We start from the raw sequence: 20,106 nt of genomic DNA, 5'->3' as shown, positions 1-20,106 counted from the left end.
TTTCTCATTAAACAAATTTTCTCCTGTTGTTACTAATTGGAGTTACCTTTATATCTTTCAATTTTATCCATTCAACTCTTATTTAAGCTTCAATATATACCTTGAGATTATAACATTCAATATAATACATAACTTCCAATCGAATTCTGCTTGGTACATTCTTAAAATACACACTATATTCTTAAAAAGTGATTATAAATATATGTAATTAAAACACTCATTCCATTCCAATTCAATTCTATCATTAATATTCATTAAAGTCTTAACATCTTTAACATTATTTTTCAATTAAAATAATACTTCCTTGGGAACACTTATAAGCTTTCCGTAATTAATTTTTTCCCCCTATTTCTCTTCCCTTATATTTTATAAAACATTAAATAATTAAAATGTTCCCATCCTTTCCTAATTCAATTCTCTCATTCATTTTATTTCATTTATTTATTAACAAGCATTTCACTAGATTACAATAACTATTTTATCCATCATTTTAATCATACATTGTTTCATATTTTCTAAAATTATTTCTATTTCTAATAAAACAATACTATCTTATGTACTTTTGCAGAATCCCTTTTTCAATTAAATTTTCACCCATTATCTCTTAAATAGGCCCTGTTTCTCCATATCTTGTTTCTGTCCTTTATAACTTCTTTTCCTTTCCTTCTTCCCTCTCTTCTTCTCCCTCCCCTTTTTACCCCTTTGTCTCTCTAGTTGTAATTCTCTCTTCTGTATTCCTCTCTTCTGTTGCTTTCTAATATTATACTTATTTTTCAAATTATTATTCCTTTTCTTGGTTGTTTTTTCAAATCTTAAACTTTTCATTCTCTTTCCCCCTTTCCTTCCCCCCCCCACATAAAATTCATTAAAGATGGCTTCTTTGTCCCAGTCTTCTTGTTCTGCAGGCATTTCTTGTTGTTTTTCATAGTTCCAGATCTCCATTTCTAAGAATTGAAATATGAAGCCAAAAAGAACCTCTCCCTTCCTGTGCATCTTCTTTGTACTTTTTAAGTTCCATTTTCAGTTCATCTAAAAGTAGTGCCATTTTAAAACATTTTTAAACAACCACCTGATTGATTTTAGTCATTCAAATGCAATAACCAAAAATCACCAAATAATCCAAATACTCCCAAGCTGTTTCTTCATGCTTCTTTTTTCCACTTTCTCTTCCTGGGGTTCTACTATTTTGTAGCCAAGTTTCAGTTAAAATGTATCTTTTAGAAGTCTTGTTGAGGTTTTACTGTAAATTCCTTTTAATTCCAGGCAGTCTCCTCCCTTTTTTCCCAGATCCTGCCCTTTTATTCTTTTTCTCTCCTTTCCTGCTTTTAAAAGGTTTTAAGTATCCAGAAATCTTTATTATCCCTTTGACATTTTATTTTCAGCTTAAATGCCTATTGATGTCAAAGTGGATTTTTTTTCCAATTTCTTATTTAGATCTCTTAGCTGTCAGTATAGGGAAAAGGAGAGAAGAAAAAAACCCCAATCCTTTCCCTTTTCTCTCTCCTTCGCTGCTTCCGACTCTTCTTTGGGAACAATGTTACTTTTTTAAAAGTTTAAATTCCAGGGTACCTTAGTTGTTGTTTTTGCAGTTTAACCCAGTCAACCAAAACATTCTCTTCTTATCTTCCTCCTGCACGTTCTTTTCTGGTCGAGTTCTTCTTTGAGGTGGCCATTTCTGACCACTGCTGCAACCGCCTTTGGGAAAGGGAGTAATGGCCAGCTGAGGAGGAGAGATGTGGCTCTCCTCAACCCTGCTGGCAGTCTCCCCCCTCTTCACCACCTCTATGGGATGGCTTAGCCCCGAAACCAGCCGGCTCGGGGCGCTCCAGCGGCAAGCACGATCGAAACCACGCATGATCGCAGTTTCGGTCTGTCCGTGAAGAGGCTCAAACCGGAAGTCCCTACATTTTCATTCATTAAGTCACTATGGGATAGGCAAACCTTGTTATGCCCATAAAAATGATATGTGAACATATTCTTTACCAACTAGTTTCTGAATTCAATTCAAAGTGCTATTATTGCCTATAAAATCATAAATAGCACAGGGCCTATTTGTTTCCCCATAGCATTTAACTTTCTGTGCATTCCAATAGAGTCAACTTGTTTCAAAACTCATTAAGTAATGTCATGTTGTTTGTCAATTTTGTGGTACCTGCTGTTTGAAACAACATCACTCTGCAGATTCATATGGCCTCATTTTGTCCACCTTCAAGAGTTCTTTAAAATACTATTTCTTGTGCCAGGCCTTGGGTTAAGATGGTTGGATGGGTCACTTTAAGCTAAGGCAGTCTATGGAAGAGTGAGTGGTTTTGTTCCTTCAGACAAGTTGATCATGGAATTGTTAATTTAGTTATGTTAAGCTATCCAGAAGCATCATACAAAATAAATAAATAACTATACAAACAAATAAGGAGAGGAAAAACAGGGATTTCAATGAACAGAGAAACTTAAGTATATGAACATGATAGCAAACAATAAATAAACATAGAAGAATTTTTATTAAAGTAGGAAATTCTGGTCAGAGAAATGGTAATTTTGAATAAATAAAAGTAATGCAAAGGGACAGTAAGAGGCCCCAAGGAGAGAAAGGAAAAAGATCAATACAACACTGAATACAATCAGAAATCCATTATTTGGCTAGGGGAAGGATCTAATTTAATTGATGCACTTATTTATTTTAAACCATTGAATTATTTCAAACCTTAGAGGGAAGTATTACATACAAACATAAATAAACAATTCAACATGATGTACACAAAAAGAACAATAAAAATTAATATATAAAGAGAATAAATAGATAAATTAATAATTTCAATGGAAGGCAGCTACAGAAAAAGTTTAGTTTTGTTTTAGTATTGTACAAAAAGTGACGTGCTTCTGAAAATTATCCATGATGAGGTAATGAAAAGAATAAGAAAATAAGATGTGTTCATGAGCAATCAGTTGACAATGTTATGCAATGTGAAAAGGGTTGATAAAGGAGGATTTGGGATTTTCTTTTTCCTTTCTAAAGAATGAATGGAAACATATATTTATTAAGGATCATTGGAATCACATAGAATAATGCATATTTATTATGCAATAAATGCATACTATTTTTGCTCCACCACTCATTCTTACACATATTAAGTCACCTATTTCAAAGTCATTTGGGTACAAATGTCACTCAAATATGTTGTAGTTAGATGGTTAGCTTCCTAGCGATCTATAACATTTATCCTATTGTGACTTATAGGTGCTTACATTATGGTGTTTTTATTACAATTGTACCTTAATTTAATATTTTATCTTGTATATTGAATATGTATACCATGTTTCCCCAAAAATAAGAGCTATCACAAAAATAAGCCCTAGCATGATTTTTCATGTGTACCTAATATAAGCCCTACCCCAAAATAAGCCCTAATTAAGACCCCACCCACTTGGTCCCACTGTCTGGTTGTACAGGGTGGGACAAGGCGCATGTGTAAAAATCAACCTATGATGGGAGCGGGGAGTGCAACGGCTCCACATGCCCCACACCCACTTACCTTAGGACTGCCACAACCAGGCCTCCCATGCCCCGACATCTGTCACATCACTGCCTGACTACTATGGCTGCAGAAGAATTTGAGCAGCAGCGCGACAGGTGCTGGGGCATGGGTGGCCTAGCGGCAATGCTCCTAAGGTAAGTGGGTAAGACTTCCTCTGAAAATAAGACCTGGTGCTTAGTTTGGGGCCCAAAAGAAAATAAACACTGAGTCTTATTTTCGAGGAAACGCTGATGTTTCATTTAAACTTATATTTGTGTCTGTAGGTATAATGTGTTTTATTTGTGAATCTATGATGCCATATGCTAAATAAATAAACTTTAATATGTTGAATTTTCCATAAAGAACATCTTACCATTGTTGTTTCTGCAATGGATCCAAAACTATTAATGAAGATGTTGCATGTAACATTTACTGGAGGCCCTAAAAAACATTAAGGCATGAAGAAATTAGTGTCTATATGAAAGTGAAGTTTGTACTATTTTCAAAATGTATTAACAGGCTAAATTTTAGTGGAAAAATAAGATATTCTAAGGTATAGTTGAATATTGAATATTATATTGGCATGGTAATTATGTATCTAAATTCTTAAAATCCATTAGTAATTATGATGACCAGGGGCATGGCACAAAAGCAACAAACTCACAAAAATAGGTAAACTTCCTTTAATACTTTCAACTTGCCCCCCAATGCCCAGTTATCATCAGCTGGAGAAAAAACTCTCCCAAGAACAGTTTTTAAAGGGAAGAAATTCCATCTGAACCCAAAGTACATATAAATTATAAATAAAAATCAACACAAATCACACTGCAGCAATTAACGAGACAGGGCAGGATAAGGAATTGAAGACTTCAAAAGATAACGAAACACACACAGTTGGGAGGACTCCATAACCAGATAAGACTTGAGAAACCAAAATAATTCATACTTTGCTTCCAGCAAGGAGCTGTGCGCAAACACCCTTTTTATCCTGTTTTCCTAGCTATAGCTAATGAAGGGAATTGGGCCTTTTCTCTCCCTAACCATGAAGAGGGGGTGGGCCTGGATCTTCCTCTGAATGCCCTACCGGACTGTGCCCTTCCCCAGTTTCCTTCAAAGCCACCAGAGCTATACTCCCACTCTCTGTCAGCTGTTCCTCCTCTCCCTCAGAATCAGATTCCAACAGGGGCATGACAGTAATTGAACAAGCTTCTAGAACATTTCTTTCTAAACAATAAAGAATTTATGATAGTTGAATGAAATATTTGGATGCTTTTGGAATATAATTTTGTGCAACTTGTTGAGTAGTTGATTTTACTTTGAGTGATACAATAGACAATACAGTTCTACAGCACAATGACTAAAAGTGACATTATTTCACAAAGCTATTCCTTCAATCCAATCCAATTCAACCTAGTCATATTAGGTTATAATTCTGAAAGTTAATAAGGGTATTTCATGCTAGTATCATTATTCACACATGGTTTACACTATAATTGCAAACATTTAGAGGCAAAAACTCTTCTATTTAAAACTTTAAATTACATCATAGGTCAGTGCACAAATAAAATGTAAAATATTTCCAACAAATGACATAAATATACTTGTGAAAGGAAATTCACTTCATTTCTCAGCAATTATTATAGTGTTATATTTTTTTAATCATTTGAAACATGCCTTCTTATAATTAAAGAGAAAAATTAAATTCTCTTCCCAAATGGTTCAATGTATCTTAGTGAAATGAAGATGATCATATGATTATTTTATTATTTTATGCCTATCTTAATATCACTTCCATGTTTTATATGTGAATGACCAAACCCTATCAATGAAGTTATTGTCCAATTGATAGTGGCAAAACACTAATTCAAAAGAAAAAAAATCTGGTAGCTTGCTTGCTATCACATTCTTTATTCCTATAGGATACCTGTTATCTGCCTACCTATCTATTTTTCCATCTTTTGTGGGGATAAGCAGATACAAACTAATAAATAATGCTGTAGCCATTCCTTTTTTTAAAGGGCCTATTGACCATGAGACCCATTGTAAATTTATAAAAACAATAATATAGAAGTCCGAAGCTAATGTTTTATTTTGAAGCATGGTAACTTCTTTTTAAATTTTAATTAATTTTAAACAAAATTAGTTGAGTTAATTAAATTAGTTGTATATAATTCCCACATATTTTATTTTTCAGATATATAGCACTGTAGATAAATAATACTTTGTTTATTTTCTGCTTTCTGCTTAACTGGAACCCAAGTATTTGTAAAATACCACAAATTATCACCAGGTTGGGGTGGGGAGATTCAGAAAATTTCAAACAATATTCTAAATATTTTGAAGTTGCAAAATCCACTAATGGCTTTACATATGTCCCATTTTACACTATAATATAGTAAATCAGGGTGATTGCACTGTATATATCATAAGCTTCAGTATCCAATCACTAAATGAATCACTAAGATCTAAGTTTTCTATTTATATCTTTTCTTCTGAGATCTTTTTAAAAGCACAAATAAAGGAGGGGAAATTATTTGTTCAAAATAACCTTTTGTTCAGAATAGTTTTATATTAAATTGAACTGGAAGTTGTGCTGATAAGGTAAACAGCAATAAATAAATATAACAGCTTATGTCCTGGCAATAGTTGTGTAGGAATGAAAAGTAATGAAATTATAATGCAATATTAGAAGTACCTTTCATCTTAAGTAATTATAGAAGTTTATATCCATCCAAATTTATTTCTAATGGTCTGTGGATCAGTGTAGCATTGCATGGCTACATATCAACATCCAACCCTAGGTTAACCCACTGGAGTGTATGGAGCTGTGCAAGCAGGAAGATGAGCAAAGTCTGAGCCGATGAGTGAGGAGTGAGCCAAGTCGAGCTGAGGAATGAAGAAGGACAGAGGAACAGCAGATGGTGGAGAATGCACAAAAGAGGCAGTGTAGGATTCAAATTTTTTTTACTACCGGTTCTGTGGGTGTGGCTTAGTGGGCGTGGCAGGGAAAGGAGACTGTAAAATCTCCAGTCAGAGGTGGTATTTGCTGGTTCTCTAAACTACTTAAAATTTCTGCTCCCGGTTCTCCAGAACTGCTCAGAACCTGCTGAATACCATCTCTGCACCAGGGCCTCCATCCCAGGGCTCTTCGCCAGCTTACTAGCCTGCTTTTCTGAAAGTATAGTGCCCTGGGAGACTCCATCTCAAGGTGGATTCAGAAGATCTGGGACTGGCCTGGCAGAAGGAGTCACCACAAAGGTGCAGGGGAGGAGGGGAGGAGGACAGGCAGGAAAACTATTTATTTTTAAGTTAAAGAAAACTCTTAAGGCATACAGGTCTACGCATAAAATGAAGATACTACTTTTTTAACTTCTGGCCTGAATGGTCCTCCAAGGCCTGAAAAATAATTCAAGGTTTCCTCCAGACTTAAAAGTTGAGAAAAACTGTGCTAAATCATACTGCTTAACTCAAATAGTTATTTGTTATTTGAGTTATAGACACATAATAAAATTATTTGGTAACTCGAGGATATTTCTAATTTTTGCTTTGTTCTGTGCAAAGATTTCAATATTGCTTTTCTAGATTTCCCTTCTAGTGTATTTGTAAAGCTACAATATTTTTGTAATTCAGGATTTATATTTATGAAAGCACACTGAAGATCAGCCTGCCTACAAATGCTTATGCTTATTTTAACTATTTCCACATTCTCATATTTGGTTTTGATTCTATCAGTCTTTTCAAGACTCCAGTAGATTTGGAGCAATCCTTTAATACCTTTTTGTACCTTCATATAATTTCTCCCATTGCATTGTGGGGCTATGCATTTCTTTTTCTCTATTTTCTTAATTCATTAAAAACAACCAAATAAAAGCAAGTATGTGGAAAGAAAAACACTAAAAAACTCATGTCATCTCTTAAATAACTGAAGCAACTGAAGTATTCACATATATGCACAATTCCCCATGTAAAAGAGAGCATGATTGAACTACCTGCTCTGCAATTGTTAAAAATTGAAGCCTCAAAATTAGCATAATAAGCAAATTTGCATATATAAGAATTAGCTTATTAAATAATTTATTCCCTTTTCTAGTTAAATCACCAATTTCCCCTCACAATTCATTTTAAATGCCATGATTTCTTTCCATTCTTTAGCAGCCAATTTTTACTCCCAACTATTCTGCTTTTGTACATTTGACCATCCTAACTGATATCAGCTTGATATATTTGTTTGTTTGTTTGTTAAATTTATTTGCTCTTGAAAAATTATACAATAAAAGTTGCTAAGGAATCTTGCATTTTTTTATTGTACTATGTAGTCTTTACTTTTCACTATGGATTTTACTTCCAGCTTTGACTAATAATGGATAGTATACAATTCAGTCAACCATGTAACAAGATACAATTACAGAGTTTAATTTGTTTTCACTGTATCCATATATTTTTGTTTGTGTTATCTAGTCAGATAATATTACTACTATTAGTAAATTAAAACAAATAGTAGTATTATCTAGTATTACAAAAGCATGATAATTTAATTATAAAAACAGTAGGATTTTAATAGCTGCAAGGACCGTAGATTTCATTGTAATAATATGTTGGTTATGAAATTGTTGCTGGATTATCAGATTATATCTCCCTTCCCTTATATTATTGGTAAATAAAATAGTGTCTTATTTAACATAATGTTAAATATCTTAGTTTCAAATATATTTGTGTAAATTCAAAATAAACCCTTTTATATTCTTTCAAAAAAAATTCATCATGATCCTTTTTATGTTGTAATTCATCCAGTATCTACTCTATTCTTTTTTTCAAAAAAAAAAAATGCTTCATCTTTAATTAAGCTTCTCCCTTGCAAATTCTTTCCAAATTTCAATATGGATAAAAATATTTTTTACTAAAATGTATAGAATAAAGGCCATAATCTAAATTGCAGTTTTAGTTAAAATGTGTTATTTAAGAAAGTAATTTAGAAGAAACATTAGCACAAATGAAAATATTGGAACTAAATAAATAACCTATAAGATTAAATTACCTTTGAAATTTGGTCTGATTCTTGCATCATAGCCAGACATTCTTCCCATTAATTTATCCAGAAAATCCGAAGGAGACATGGGCATACTACGGGATCTCGCACTGTCAATTTCCTTGGTGGCAACCAAACTAAAAGCAAAAAATAAAAAATAAATTCATAGGTGTAACCATACTTTTTTTTCCAGGTCTTAAAAACTATGTCTTTGTAAGATGAAGTTCATCATTTGAGTTCGGCATCACAGTCAAAGTCAACCCTCCCCAAAGCACCATATGATTTGCTAGATTCTATTTCAATATTTCTTTTAACCAGTCTCACTATTGTTTTGTGAAAAAAAATGTACCCTAAACACTGAACAGGTTACCAATGAGCTTTCAGCTGCGATTCAAGAGTAGATTGTCACCTTGACTCTGCTATCCTTTCAAAGATCCTTGAAGGCCTGTTTTGAATGTCCATTTAGGTTCAACCATGTTGGCTTAGTTTATGATGTATATTTGTTCTCTTCATTATGAGAATATTTTTTCTGGTTTCACATACTTTTGGTTCTATTTTTAATTAAATTATGGCCAGCATTATTGTTAAGAGCTATGGTGGCACAGTGGGTAGAATGCAGTACTGCAGAGTACTTCTGCTGACTGCTGGCTGCCTGCTATTTGATAGTTTGAATCTCACCAGGCTCAAGGTTTCCATCTTTCCGTGGTCAGTAATATGATGACCCAGATTGTTGGGGGAAATATGCCAACTCTGTAAAATCGCTTAGAGAGGGCTGTAAACACTGTGAAACAGTATATAAGTCTAAATGCTATTGCTATTGCTAAGTGGTTTAAGGAACTTGCATTATTTATTTTTATTTTATTTAGTTATTACATTTATTTACTGCCCTTCTCAATTCAAGGTGACTCTGAGCAACTTATAATATTAAAAGCTAGGAAACCATAAAACATAAATATTTCTAAAGACAATAAAATAGAAGTACAATCAAGAATGAAATTACATTTAGAAGATGGGGAGGTATTATAAAATAGTTTAATCTCAAGTTTTTAACATGAAAAATGAGGATTCTTTTTCTTTTAACTATAAGACATCTGTTTTTTGTTCTTAATTATTATTTGATTCATTTTATATGGATTAATTAATTGTACTTCAATTAGAATCTATTAAAATGCAGCAGTATATAATTATAAGGAGCAAATAAATATAATATATAATAAAAGTGTTCCTTTAAAAATTTGGAATGTAGTATTAGGATACAGCTAACAATGGGCTAATAACTATGACTACTTGAAAAAAAAATAAACTACTGTGAATAGTAGAAGTATTAATAACTAATACTAGTAATGTTTAAAGCATCCTGTTAATCTTCATCGAAAGGTAAACGTATCAAAGATGAATCTGCTGGTGAGGGAAGACAATAGAAAAGGTTAGGACTAACATTTTGTGATTAGCCAAAATTACAAAAAACCAACCCAATATTTATCAAAATTCAATTGGCAATTGTATGCCTTTAACCTTGACAGGAAAGTTATCATTTTTAGCTACTATACAGTGGGGTTTTTTTACAGCTCAGATCAAATAGCCATAGCTTGTTCATCTTGTAGTAGCCTTTTGTAACTATGCAAAGTACCTATGTAAGAAAGGAAAAAGGAAAAAGTATTATTATATATTATTTTAAAAATCCCAGACAAAAATACCATCTGTAATATGCATCTAGCCTCTGACAAAGGATTATGGAATCCTCAGTATTCACCATTTTTGCTGAAGGTGGACAGAACACTTGATCCTTTCCACTCACTTAAACTTCTTGTCTACTTTCTAATTACACTACACAAGCACATTTCTATTGTTAATTATAAAAAACTAATTTAGCCAGGTATAGAGACAAGATGCAACATAGTTCACCTTCTTCTCTATTTTGAATCACTGTTTTTCCAACTCAAGTCTTACTTAGTTTTGTTGAAAGAGTGTTTCAAAAAAATAGTTCTGGCATGATTATTAAATATTGCACATTCTGCTATGATCTATACAGAAATCAACACAGTAAGGCATTTGATAAAATATACCACAACCTACTACTACATATAATAGAAAAATATGTTAGACAGCATCACCACCAGATGGATTCATAACTGGCTGACCAATCACACTCAATGCGTAGTCCTCAATGAAGCTATATCTACATGGAAGGAAGTATGCAGTGGGTACCCCAAAGTTCCGTTTTAAGCCCAGTACTCTTCACTATCTTCATCAATAATTTGGATAAGGAGTCAGATGGGGAACTCATCAAATTTGCAGATGAATCCAAGCTGGCAGGAATAGCCACCATTCCAGATGATAGGCTTAAGATACAGAAGAATCTTGACAACTTGAACATTGGGCACTATCTAACAAAATGAAATTCAATTATGAAAAAAGTAAGGTTCTAAATTTAGGTAAGAAAAATCAAATGCACAGGTATAGTACAGGTGGTACCTGGCTCAATGGTAATAATTCTGACAGGGATCTTGGATTCCTAGTGGACAATCACTTAAATATGAGCCAGCAGTGTGCTGAAGCTGCCAAAAAAGCCAACACAGTTCTAGGCTGCATTAACAGAGGAATAGAAACAAGACCACATGAACTGTTAATACCATTTTATAATGCCTTGGTAAGACCACACTTGGAATACTGCATCCAGTTTTGGTTGCCATGATATAAAAAAGAGGTTGAGACTCTAGAAAGAGTGCAGAAGAGCAATGCTAGGGGCCTGGAAGCTAAAACAAAGAAAGAACGGTTCCTGGAATTGGGTACGTCTAGGTTAATGAAAAGAAGGACTAGTGGTGACATGATAACAGTCTTCCAATATCTCAGAAGCTGCCACAAAGAAGAGGGATTCAACTTATTCTCCAAAACACCTGAAGGCAGGACAAGAAGTAATGGATGGAAACTAATCAAGGAGAAAAGCAACCTAGAGCTAAGGAGATATTTCCTGACAGTTAGAACAATTAATCAGTGGAACAACTTGCCTCCAGAAGTAGTGAATGCTCCAACATTGGAAGTTTTTAAAGAAGAGATTAGACAACCATTTGTCTGAAGTGGTATAGGGTTTCCTGCTTGAGCAGGAGTTTGGACTAGAAGACCTCCAAGGCAGGGGTGGGTGTCTACCAGTTCTGTCCACCTCTGTAGAACCGGTAGCTCTGAAGAGCAGCAGACATAGAACCGGTTCTATGTCTGCTGATGTTTTTGCCCACCCACCCGCCCTGGCTTTTACCTGACCTTTACTTCCTGCTTTTTCAACTTCAGCTGTTGTGCGAGGCACAGCTGCAATTTAAAAAGCAGGAAAAAGGGCTGTTTCAAACGCTGCTTCTCTACACGCAGCATGCTGATGACGATTTACAGGCATGCGTGTGCAGCGTGCAGGGAAGCACATTGTAAATCACCAAACCTCGTAAATCACCAAACCAATAGTTAACCTTGTCGGATCCCACCCCTGCTCCAAGGTCTCTTCCAACTCTGTTATTCTGTTATTCTGAAATCTTGTTATAATCATTAAAGAAGATATATATAAAATAGAATAGAATTCTTTATTGGCCAAGTGTGGTTGGACACACAAGGAATTTGTCTTGGTGCAAATGCTCTCAGTATACATAAAAGAAAAGATATATTTGTCAAAAGTCAAGAATCATCAGGTACAACACTTAATAATAGTCATAGGATACAATCAAATCATACTAGGAAACAGTCAATATAAATCGTAAAGATACAAGTGACAAAGTTACAGTCATACAGTCACAAGTGGGAGGGGATGGGTGATAAGGACTGATGAGAAGGTTAATAGTAATAGCAGTGCAGACTTTGTAAATAGTTGGACAGTGTTGAGGGAATTGTTTGTTTAGCAGAGTAATGGCATTCAGGAAAAACAGTTCTTGTGTCTAGTTGTTCTAGTGTGCAGTGCTCTATAGCATCCTTTTGAGGGAAGGAGTTGAAACAGTTTATGTCCAGGATGTGAGGGGTCTGTAAATATTTTCACAGCCCTCTTTTTGACTCATGCAGTATACAGGTCCTCGATTGAAGGCAGGTGGGTAGTAAATGTTTTTTCTGCAGTCCTAATTATCCTCTGAAGTCTGTATCTGTCCGGTTGGGTTGCAGAACCAAACCAGACAATTATAGAGGTGCAAATGACAGACTCTTCTTAAAATCTTCTTAAAATCTCTTGCTCTTCCCATCAATTTTTAGTTAGATTAAGAATCTTATTTCATGTCCCTCTGTCTTTTTCAATTTGCCTATTTTTGCCATTTTTAATTCCTTGGAAGGCTTTATTATTTTTGCAAGTCCTTAAGCAAAGAAATTAATACTGTATATTGGTGCCATCTTTAGATCAAGCAACATTGTTCCCTATTTACTGAAATAGTTAAACTCTTTAGAAAAGGTTTTGTGCTATCCCAGATGACAAAAGTACTGCAAATAACATTTGACATACAAAGGGACAGTTCTATTGTGAAGCTTTCCTGTTGTTACTGCTAGTCAGTTGATATTCAGGTTGATACAATCCTGTAATTGGTGTAGTGATCTGGAAGAAATGGTTCTTTCCCACTCTCCAAAGCAGAAGACCCTGTAAGACAATTCTGGAGGCAGCAGGGTTGTGCCCATTCCATTCTATATCTGGTTGCTTATGCACACACCCTACAGACCTCTTAGGAAAGGGGTGAGGTCAATAGTAGACAGTCTAAGGTTAAAGTTTTTGGGGTTTGGGGAAAAAAACCACAGAGTCAGGTAGAGTATTCCAGACATTGACCACTCTATTGCTGAAGTCGTATTTCCTGCAATCAAGTTTGGTGCGATTAACCTTGAGTTTGTATCTATTCTTTGCTCTAGTGTTGTTATGGTTGAAGCTGAAGTATTCATTGACAGGTAGGATGTTGTAATGTATGATTTTATATATTATACTTAGATTGGACCGAAGGCGGTGTAGTTCTAGGTTTTCTAGGTCTAGAATTTTGAGTCTGGTGGCATAAGGTATTCTGCAACGAGTAGAGGAGTGGAGAACTCTTCTTGTGAAATATTTCTGGACTTTCTCAACTGTGTTAATATCAGATACATAATGTGGGTTCCAGACTGATGAGCTATATTCGAGTATTGGTCTAGCAAATGTTTTGTACGCTCTAGTTATTAGTGTAATATTACCAGAGAAAAAGCTATGTAAGATTAGGTTAACAACTCTTAACACCTTTTTGGCAATGTAGATACAGTGGGCTCGAGCACTTAGGTCATTTGAGATGAGTACTCCAAGATCCTTGACATAGTTTGGACTTGTGTTTGATTAAGTGAGAATATGAAAGGCTGCCAAGGTTTATGAGTTTTATTGAAATATTGAAAATATTTAGCAAAGTTAGAACAGAAAGCAAACATATGGGATTCAGCAAGAAAAAAATCCCTGTGTCCAAGGAAAGAAAATCATATAAACCAAACTCCCTTCAGAAGAAAACATCTACCATAGGAAGTAACAAAAGTAAGCATATTAAATTCTGGTTCAATCAGTTGTTCTTTATATGTAATAGGTATCCAGGGACATGGACAATAATAAATATTTAAGTGATTGACATGATACAAATATATGACTTAGGTATGTGTATGTAACAGTGGAATGCAAATACAATTGGCCATGGTTTGTGACATTGTTACGCATATTTTCTTATTTTTCCTGTTATCAAAGTATATACTAGATTCTTATTCCCTAAACCCCATGGAACAATTATGCTTAGTTAGTTCTTTCAACAAAGTTAAATATTCTTCATTAAAGCACAAACAACTAATAAAAGCTACATATCAAATGTAATACAATTCTGCTACTACCTTGGATCTTTAATGTGATTTAATAAAAATGTAAGCAATATACTATCAAATCTGTGCTACAAAACTCCAGACTACTGTTTTTTCTATGGCTTTTTTTTAAAAAACTGGGAGTTAATGCCGAAACGGGACCGCATGCAGAGGGGAGCACCGGAAACCAGAATAGCAGCTCCCCAGCATAAAAATACAGGACCAGTGATACTTAGGTACTCTTCGAATTACAACCACAATTGAACCCAAAATTATGATTACTAAGTGAGACATTTGTTGTTTCTCCATTTTACAACCTTTCTTGCCACAGTTGTTAAGTGAATCACTGCACTTGTTAAATTAGTAATTAACGGTTGTTAAATGAATATTGATCGACATTGACTTTGCTTGTCAGAAGGTTGAAAAAGATGATCACATGACCCTGGAACACCGCAATCATCATAAATATAAGTCAGTTGTCAAGCATCTGAATTTTGATCACATGACCATGGGGATGCTATAACGATTGTAAGTGTGAAAAACAGTCATACGTCTCTTTTTTCAATTATGTTGTAACTTCAAATGGTCATTAAATGATCTGTTGTAAGTCGACGGCTGCTTGTAGAAGCCATAGTGAAAACATCAAATGTTTGTCATGAAAGGTTAACTCAGCCAGTTCTCTCTATGAACATGAACAAGTCTTCTCTGGTGTATAAAGGTTTCTCTGTCTGAACAAGGTCTTAACATTCATTGTATCGATTGGATGAAGACCAGCACCATTTTATCAGGGAACAAGTTATACTATCACCTACAGTTTCAGGGATGCCACCCATCAGAGAAAAGAGTGCAGTCTACATATCAAAAAGATATCAACATGAAATGAATGAAGAACTTTTGTAAATTATTTTTGACCCTTGGCTTCTGGGTGAAAAGAAAATGCTTTAGCCTGACAGTTTTAAGCAAAGAATAAATGATGATCATTTGCTACAAAACACAGGAAAGGCTTTGTCAGGTCAGGACAAGAAAGTAGCATTACATGTTAAGTGACAGCATTATTGTATTCTATAATACTCATACAAATATTGCAGGAAAAATAAGGGACACTATATTTATATGAATAATATTGGTAATATCAGCATTTTACTGTGATGTACAAACCTGTTCTTCATTCTAAAACTCACTAATTAAAACTTTTTAAGATACATAGTACAGATTGTATTTAAACAATATTACTCACTATTTGATTCCAATGAAATCAAATTAAAGATGACTAATGGTTGACTAACGTACTTTAGGATCTCATCCAGTAGATTAATTCAATACATTGTCTATTTTATCCCAGTAGTAAATCAGGCAAAGAAAACCAGACATTTATGCATAATTGTTAGATATTCAAATATTAAAGGCAGCTATACAGGAAATTTCTAAATTTCTGAAGTCCAAAACAGTCATGGGGAAAAGGGACTAGGATTTCAGGTATAAATATAAGATTAGGAATACTCTCTTTCATAAAGTACAGGTAGGGAACCTGTGACACTACAGAAATTGTGGAACTACAGCTCGAACTACAATTTCAACCAGCATGACTACTGATGAGGAATTGTATAAGTACAATTCAGCATCATATGGAGGAGTTATCAGAATCAGAAAATTCAGAAAATTCTAAACATTAACCTACTGTGGAGGAATTTTCTATCAGATTGGCTGAATCTTTTTAGAAACTTTGAGTGTGGTAAAATATGGTTCCATGCACACCTTTTCTTGCCCTCCCCATAGAATTTTATGAGAAAGAAAAATGCAAATAATCAATTTAAAAAAAGATCAAAGCTATTCATATAACAGATACTGGCATGACTGGATCTATCCTAATTTTTAAAAAGCCTTTAAATATAATTAAAAACAAAACAAAAATAGGATGGAAAGATTCTGGGGTGGCTGGACAGAAGCACCATGCATATATTTTATTGTGGGTTCTTACTTGTCTTAACAAATCTTCACTATAGTGATCTTACAAAAACATTGTAGCACAGTACAATGTTCACTTCTGCATGGTTTGATGATGCTAATGTGGTTTGTCAAAAATCTTTTATTGTGCACGTTACCACTCACTAGTTGCTTTTATTGTTAGAAAGTATAGAGGTTTCTATAAAAAATATTTGTTTTACCATATTTGTTTACTTACAGGGCTGTAGGCTACTCCAAATGAAATTGACTCTGAACAAATTACACATTTTATTTGGATAAATAAGATTAAAAATATATAATGTCTATAATAAAAATAACACCATACAATTTAGTGCAGTAAATTAGAAACCAAAATATTAGAGAAAAGGGGCATAACAGTTGCATCCCTAAGGCCTATTTTTTTTTAGATGCAGTTTTGTACAAACTGTTTCTCCTCCTTTCCATTATATGTTTTGTTTTATTTTATTCTATGTAATTACTGCTAATATACAGGAATTTATAGGATTATCACTTCTGGACAGGCATCAATAAGGTTTAGTAATGTTTGGGAAGCATCCACAAGATAATTTCACTATGCTAACGAACTATATAAGCAAGACTAGAATATATTCTTTCCTTCTCTTTTTTAACTAAAACACAAGATAATTGGTTGTAAAAATGTTTAGATAACAACAGATGTGTAAAATTGAAAATCATTCCATAGTCTATACAAGGACTCTTGCTTACTTAGGATATGCACATTTTTTAATAATTCAAGGCTAGAATCATCTAACTATCATTTTTTTTTGCTGTCAGAAACATTTTTATTGATACCTTTATTATATTTTAACTTTTTGACTGAAAATATTTAAATAAACACTTCTCAATAGTTTTAAAACATTATTTATTTATATGATGCATTATTTGCATTTGCTCATGTGAATGCTTTTTTCTCAAAAATAAAATCTAATAATTTTCAGTGTTAAGAGTAACATTTAAAGGGCTTGCCACTGCTATTTGTATTTTTGAGACTATTATTTACTGTAGATAGTTGATATGTCCTTTCAATAACTTAGGCATATATATTATGCAAGATGTATTCAATTCTTGAAAACAAAACATCAGAACAGACTTGCATTTCATATAACTTGGTAAAATTATTTATAATAGTTAGAATTCAGCATGGCATAAGATTTTTGTGGAAAAGATTCCTTATACTACATGATTTGTAAACTTTATATATCACTGAATATTTACAGTGTAATGTTTGAGCTTTGCTAGCCAGTAATACCTTTGTAAATTACTTTAAAAACATCCAGTTTTGTCTTCCCATTTCATTTGCATAAAATTAAACTGTCTTAAATCCAAACACCTTAGTTTGAAAGTGTTTGTGATATCAGTTACAAGAAATATAAATATATCCGATAAACTTCAAATACAAGAGTAGTATTCAAATACAAAAAGAAAGCTTTTATATTCTATTTCGTCATGTCTCAGAGTGGGGAGGATATTTAGGGAAAAGATTTATGGAGAAACTTACATTGCATTTTGTTATTATTGTCATAGGTAACATATACATAATTCTTCTTGTTTTATTTATTCTATGAAAGTAAATTTGAAGAGGAGGTTAAGAAGAGACACAATAATTCTCATATATTTATGAAAACAGTCTATCGTGTAGTTTAAACTAAAAGATATATAATATTTACACATGGATGCCAAAAAGCAGACTTTGAATACTGATTGAGATTCATCTTTTTGTTACACTACTAGGAGGATGAAAGTTACATCCTTTTGAATATTTGCTATGCCTTGCTTCATTTGTGCTGCCCGCCCCCCGCCCCCCAAACACAGTATGAAACAATGATGCTTAAGAGAACTGAGGGAGTTTAAAGCAGTATAAAGCGCATCTGCATCAAGGGCAAAAGGAGGCAAGAAGCATTTGATCTGCCAACAAATAATTTGGTCTAATGCACCAGGCTAGAAACCAGGAAACTCTGAGTTCTAGTCCTGCCTCAGGTATGAAAACCAGCTGGGTGATTTTGGGCCAGTCACTCTCAGTCTAACTTATCTCTCAGAGTTGTTGTGGGGAAAATAGGAAGAGGAAAGAGTATTAGGTGTTTGCTGCTTTGAATTAGTTACAAAAATAATAAATTGAGATTTTAAAAAGTACTTATAAAACAGAATAAAGTATTAGGACAAGAGATTAAGACAAAATAATATTGTCCAGAATATACCAGGTCATCATCCTAAACAATGTCTGCAGAATATCAGAGTACAGAATCCTTTTTACAGCTCTATCATTGCACTCCCCCCCTTGTCTATTTACATCACCCCAAAAACATATCTGCTGATATTTATCGAGGCTTACCTGAGCAGCACCGCAGCTTCCCACAGATAGAATCCTGAGACAGCAGCACGCAGGTATTTAATATGGGCCATGGTATGGCGAGGTATTTACAACCTGCTCCCAAAAGAAGGCGTCCGAGTCATAAGGGGACGAGGAGGCTCTGAAGGATCGGAGAGTTCGGAATGAGATCGCTTCGGTAGCTGGAAAAGCGGCCGAGTTTTCAGGACCCTGGAGAGCTCCCTGACAATCGACAGAACCTGTACGAACCGAGGACGTCTTTTCCCAGGGTGATCTATTCGCCGGCGCTTGGGATGTCGTGCATTTTTGGGTTGTTGTTGGCAACCAGCTCGCCGAGGTTTGTATTGTGCATCTAAAGGGAGAGGCTAATCCCAGGGGGCAAGACCAGGCAGCCAATGAAGGGCATCGGGAAAAGGCAAGCAGCAGCAAAGTACACCTACTTTGAGGTTTTCCTCTGTCCCTTCTTTCCTTCTCTGTCCAGAAGCCAATTCGCCACATTCCTGAACACTGGCAATGGCAAGACTAGAAAAGGAAGGAGGCGGAGACAGATTCAAAGCAGTGGACTCCCACCCACTCCAATAGGGAAGCTCCCAGACTGACAGAAGGCTGTGCAAGAGTTGTTTGACTAAAGAGTAAGAGAGAACGGGGTGCAAAAATGAGGTGGGGCAGGGACAAAATTGGTACTGTGATCCCCTCAAAGGGGTATCCTTTAGCAAAGGAAAGAGGAAAGAACTTATGAACTACAGGACAGAACTACCGAAAGGGACAGAACATCTTCCAAAGGAGATAGCTTTTTTTTTTAAAAGAGTTTTCATGGATTGATATGCATACCTGCAATGCCTAATGTAAAAATGGGTCACTCTGGGAATAATTTGTCTTGAAGTTTATATGAAAGGTTGAGCTATGGAAGCCTGGAGGAAACCTGTGATGATCTTAGACTTCCAGAGAAGGAGAATTATTACCAGTCTTTTGTATATTTGGAAGACTTGTGGAGAAGGAGGTGGATTGCATCCCCCCCTTTTTTGTCTTTTTCTGTCTCCCTTTCTGTTTCTCTATGAATGCATTGGAGATGGTAAAACTTTCACTCATAAATTATCAATATGAATGCTCTATTAACAAAGCAGCATAAATGGCTTTCTCTGAGGATGCATGTTCTATTTTATTTATTTAGGTGCACTGACGTGAATCTAAATAATAAAACACATATACCAAAATATGTGGGTGATGACAAAATAAGCATTATAATTTCATGTATTACTTAATGTAAGCATTTTTACATATAAGCATCATTTTTAATGAAATCAACTATCACTTAAGTAGAAATTAGCAAATTCCACCCAAATTAAATTAATATGATTACTATTTGTAAATGCATAGTGCAATAAAGATGAAAGCACATTAGTAGTACTTAAAACTTATAAACTGGCATTTCTAATGTAAACATAAAGAGGCTC

At 34.4% G+C, this 20,106-nt stretch overlaps 1 protein-coding gene across 2 annotated transcripts in view; it reads right to left on the bottom strand.

The window, feature by feature from the left end:
- The window catches only part of GLRA3 (glycine receptor alpha 3), a 77,095-nt gene extending 57,524 nt beyond the window's left edge, over positions 1 to 19,571 (bottom strand). The window contains exons 1-3 of one of the 2 annotated variants that reach the window (XM_026666995.2): positions 18,656 to 19,571; positions 8,548 to 8,675; positions 3,886 to 3,953 (exon numbers count right to left, since the gene is read on the bottom strand). In XM_026666995.2, coding sequence (XP_026522780.1) covers positions 3,886 to 3,953; positions 8,548 to 8,675; positions 18,656 to 18,726 — 267 coding nt within the window. In that variant the 5' untranslated portion in view covers positions 18,727 to 19,571. The remainder of the gene's footprint in view (positions 1 to 3,885; positions 3,954 to 8,547; positions 8,676 to 18,655) is intronic. The other variant, XM_087963295.1, reaches the window with a different exon arrangement.
- Positions 19,572 to 20,106: the final 535 nt, after the last annotated feature.

The sequence above is a fragment of the Notechis scutatus genome, chromosome 4 (genome assembly GCF_049901735.1).
Source record: "Notechis scutatus isolate UNSWTSFEM ecotype Mainland chromosome 4, rNotScu1.2, whole genome shotgun sequence".
In the NCBI taxonomy this organism is placed as follows: Eukaryota; Metazoa; Chordata; class Lepidosauria; order Squamata; family Elapidae; genus Notechis; species Notechis scutatus.
The sequence above is the reverse complement of the archived record's forward strand: the minus strand, read 5'-3'. Positions and strand labels throughout refer to the sequence as shown.